Source organism: Erythrolamprus reginae, chromosome Z, assembly GCF_031021105.1.
Source record: "Erythrolamprus reginae isolate rEryReg1 chromosome Z, rEryReg1.hap1, whole genome shotgun sequence".
Classification (NCBI taxonomy): domain Eukaryota; kingdom Metazoa; phylum Chordata; class Lepidosauria; order Squamata; family Dipsadidae; genus Erythrolamprus; species Erythrolamprus reginae.
In genome coordinates this window covers 123,270,364-123,275,003 of record NC_091963.1, presented here as the reverse complement: position 1 = coordinate 123,275,003, position 4,640 = coordinate 123,270,364, and the positions used below count along the sequence as shown (strand labels likewise).

Genomic DNA, 4,640 nt, shown 5'->3' with positions numbered 1-4,640 from the left:
TAGAGATATGATTTAAGAGTTATGTTAGTATTGGGTTATGTGTTAAGATTTACTATATAAGGTAAAACAATTTTCTTCTTTTCATTTAAAGTAATAAGTTGATTTTAAGTATTTTTGAATGTATTCTTTTTTCTGTATTGAAATTTTACTTCTAGAATAAGCGGGGAAGATATAACCCCACTTTTATGTTAAATGTCTGTCTGTCAGTTTTGTCTATTTTAAGAAAATTAATAAAATATTTTGAAAAAAAAGGAAATGCTAATGCTCTGACGGTCATTTTAAAAAAATCCTTTCTTAGTGAGTACCTAGACAGCAAGAGGAACATACATGGCAAATTTCAAGTTTGTGGGCTTTACAGTTCTGGAGATTTAGTGATTACGGCATGAGTGGTTTTTGCTTTTATATATACTGCTCAAAAAATAAAGGAAACACTTAAACAACAGAATATAACTCCAAATAAATCAAACTTCTGTGATATCAAACTAAGGAAGCAACACTGTTAACTTAGGAAGCAACACTGATTGAAAATCAATTTCACATGTTGTCAACACATTCAACTTTGTACAGAACAAATATTCAATAAGAATATTTCATTCATTCAGATCTAGGATGTGTTTTTTGAGGGAAGCCTCAGCAAAATCGCAGCATTTGTGATGCTCTGATTTTGCTGAGGCTTCCCTCGCTGGGAAACCCCACCTCTGGACTTCTATTGCCAGCCAAAATGCCCGTTTTCGTGCTGGTGGGATTCCCCTGAAGCATCACAAAATCCGGAGGTGGGGTTTCCCATGGAGGGGAGCCTCAGGGGAATCCCACCAGCACAAAATTGGGTGCTATGGCTGGCAAAAGGGGTGAATTTTGGGCTTCCACGCATTAATCACTTTTCCATTGATTCCTATGGGAAACATTGTTTCATCTTACGAACTTTTCACTTTACGAACCTCGTCCTGGAACCAATTAAGTTCGCAAGACAAGGTATCACTGTACATGTTGTGATGTAGTATTAATTCTAAGGAATACTTGGGATAGACACAGTTGTCCTTAATAGGCAGTTATTTTAGTTCATGACATAATATTCTGGAAAAATAAATCGTGAAAAACTAGGGGCATTAACTGAATTGTTTTAATCATTAATTACATAAACAGAAACATCAATTTTTCATTATTTGTTGAAATAAAGCTATTATCACTAATATTTTGAACCTCTACTATACATTCCTCTTGTTGAAAGTAAACCTTTTGTCAATGCCTTGGAGAATTGCATCTGCCACCATTGCAGTTGTGATTGTGCAATCATTCTGTTGTGTATAGAGTTCTTTAATATTGTGTCCATGTTCCCTGTGGGACTAGTTAGCAAATGCTAAGGAGGAAGCCATGTCTAAATCTTAACAAATTTGCAGCATGTAACTGCTGGATTACATGATTGGTAGTTGTAGAAAGAGTTTAAAGATAGTATGTTAGTGAGAAAAATGTTTTTATTTTTCCTTTTTTTAAAAAAACACCTGTCTGTTTTGGAATAAGAAATATAATATCTGGCTGCTAATTAAGGATTCATTTCTATTATATAACGCTGATATTAATTGGTGTTCAATGTTAGCTTTTCCTCCATCAATCTGTATCATGCACCTATGCTTGAAGTAGAGTTGTGCTTTAAATCTGTCACTAAAGGTTTTTGAGAGGCTGTGGGTTGTGAAAGAAATACACAAACAGAAGAAAAGAAATGGGCAGAGAGTGGCTTGTATGGTCATTTTCATTATCAGTTTAAAAGGATCAGTGAGGAAAAGTAAGTTTTTACATTTTGAATTCCTAAAAACCTATTCAAAAAAGGTTCAATGTATAAACTTTCAAAAACCTGTGTTATATCTTTTAGGCAAGAGGTGTGCTTTTTCTTCATAGGTTATACTCTGAAAAGAGAAATGAAACATTACAATGATATAACTCCAGTATTTATGGTAATCAAATAATCTATCATTCTGGAGTTTTATCAACTGTTGTATATGTCCTTAATTAATTAGATTCAGGCTTCTTCAATAATATTAAATTGTCGACATAAAGTCTACACAAGCAATATGGTAGTTCTACTATATCACATAGAGAGAATACAATTAAATTTGTAATAAACCTGATTTATTTCATGACTTTGAATGTATTTCATGGCTACAGATTTGGAGATGGGGAGTATAAGAAAAATGATATTCACAATATCCCTTTAATATTAGAAGAAATATCTATTTCTTCAGTTTCAAAAACTGGCAAAATCAGTAATTCCCAGGGGGGGGGGATCAAATGCTGCTCTAAAATTTGATAACCCTAGCTATGCTTCTATGAAATTTTTTATTTAATAAAAAGAATCTGGTATTGAAAAACTATAGTTTTAGTTCTAATTGTGGCCTTGAGATGTGTAATAAGAGTTAACACATTACTATTAATATAAATTTGTTTGCATAGTCTCATTATATGAGATCATATTGTTCTACTAGAAGTTTATATGGTCTATCTTTTAAAATATTTAATGTTCTGTGAAATGCTAAACAGAACAGGCCATGGTAGGCTTCCTGTTACAGATAAAGAATCTAACTAGGCTTGCTTTTGAGCCTCATTCACATCTTTGTATAGTGCATAGTACCAAATACTGTATTTAAAGACTGCATATTGCAAGGGAGTAAATTTCTGTCTAAACTCCAAGTTGGAATGCTCTGATTAAGTAAATGATAAAATATTGCACAATACTATATATATTTCTCCTGCAGAAATGATTTCTTGACAAAGAATTTGATTACTGAAGAGCTATCTTGATTTTATAAATATAATTTTCTGTGTTATGGAGATCATGATGTCACCATGAAAATAAAATATTTTATATGTACAATTTTGTAAAAATAGGTTTGTTAAATTGATGCTTCTTTCTCTGACAGTTAAAATTCAATGACGTGATGCCAAACAGAACTATCATCATAGAATTCTTGCTTATGGGATTATCTGAAAAATGGGAGTTCCAGATTTTTCACTTTGTGGTCTTCCTCATAATGTATCTGGCTATTCTGATAGGAAATCTTCTCCTCATCATTGTGGTAAAAGTGAACCATCTCCAGACACCAATGTATTTCTTTCTGGTCAATTTAGCAATTGTTGATCTGGGATCCACCACTGTCACCATTCCTAGATCAATAGCCAGTGCCCTCATGAATGCAAGGAAGATTTCATATTCTGAATGTGTTGCACAAATGTTTTTCTTCCTTTTCTTTATGTCCTCAGACATTTTCATACTCACTGCTATGGCCTATGACAGATTTGTGGCTATCTGCCATCCTTTACATTATATGTCTATGATGAAATGGAGAAGCTGCTTCCAGATGGCAGGGGTTGCATGGATGCTAGGCTTTCTTAATGCTTCCATGCATGCAGGAACTCTTTTTTCATTGCCCTTCTGTTCCACAGTCATCCATCAGTTCTTTTGTGAAATTCCACATCTCATGAAGATTTCCTGCTTTGATCCCAAATTCACTGAAATCTCTGTTCTTCTTTTTAGTGCTTTGATTGGTGTTGTTTGTTTTATGTTAATTATCATGTCCTATGTAAAAATATTAAAGACAGTATTGAGCATGCCCTCAGTGACCAGTAGACAAAAGGCCTTCTCTACTTGCATTCCCCATCTCCTTGTTGTCTGTTTATTACTTGGTACAGGTATATTTTCCTATTTCATACCAAATTCTGGGTCTTCTTACAATTGGGATGAGGTCTTTGCAGTAATCTACTCTGTGATCCCTCCAATGATGAATCCAGTAATCTATAGCATGAGAAATAAGGACATCAAAGCAGCTTTATGGAAGTTGTTTAATCAAAAGATTGCAAATCAAAATAGAAAATTTTACTAAAAACAACTAAACAACTTTGTTTTAAGGAATAAAAAGAATCCCATAAATTATGCTGTCCTGAACAATAATATCTTTATTATCATTTAAGCCTTGTGACCTACAATTTGCTTATTTGGATGCACTGGGCATAGTCCAGAGAATCACACACATTTAGGTAATGGTTAAAAAATTTAAAATATTGAATTACTAGTAATAACTTTAAGCAAGGGAAGAAATAGGTGTAACATCCACATTTTATCATTAATACATTATACTATTTATTGGACTAAGCAACTTGACTCACTTTTGAGTCTTCTCTTGCTCAAGTATTTGATCATGAAATCTATTTTTCCCCTCTCATTTCCTTTTTAAAGGATAACAATCTTGAAATCAGGTACAGAATACCTTGGAAAATGTTCATTACTGGAGTCTGATTTTGTGTGGAAGTGGGCCATTTTATACCATGCAAAATGGATTGGGGCCAGGCTAACAGATGATAGCAAATTATTTGGTAGTCAGTATTTGCTCCTGTGATGTTATGGGTGACAATATAGGATTTCTTTTCTGTCTAGTATCATCCTGGGGCTTTTTTCCTGACTAGTAGCTGCTTCATTTAGGATAGTTGTCTGTGAGCAAATGCAGTTCACTAACTTAATATAGTCATATGTTAACTATGGTTGTAATTACTATATTCACTTTGTCAAGGCATTCCAAGTACCACAGCAATATTTTTATTATTTATTGTTGCTTTCCACCTAGCATTGACTATATTTATTTCTTAAGCTAAAA

The 4,640-nt window shown here is 33.3% G+C and overlaps 1 protein-coding gene across 1 annotated transcript; it reads left to right on the top strand.

Moving 5' to 3' along the window:
• Nucleotides 1–2,930: 2,930 nt before the first annotated feature.
• Nucleotides 2,931–3,872, top strand: LOC139154038 (olfactory receptor 14I1-like). Its single transcript, XM_070728466.1, has one exon. The coding sequence runs from the start codon at nucleotides 2,931–2,933 to the stop codon at nucleotides 3,870–3,872; it is 942 nt and encodes a 313-aa protein (XP_070584567.1).
• The last annotated feature ends 768 nt before the right edge of the window (nucleotides 3,873–4,640 follow it).

Bases quoted from the DNA above. Each gene is read 5' to 3' on its own strand.
- LOC139154038 (XM_070728466.1), top strand. From the start codon at position 2,931: ATGCCAAACAGAACTATCATCATAGAATTCTTGCTTATGGGATTATCT.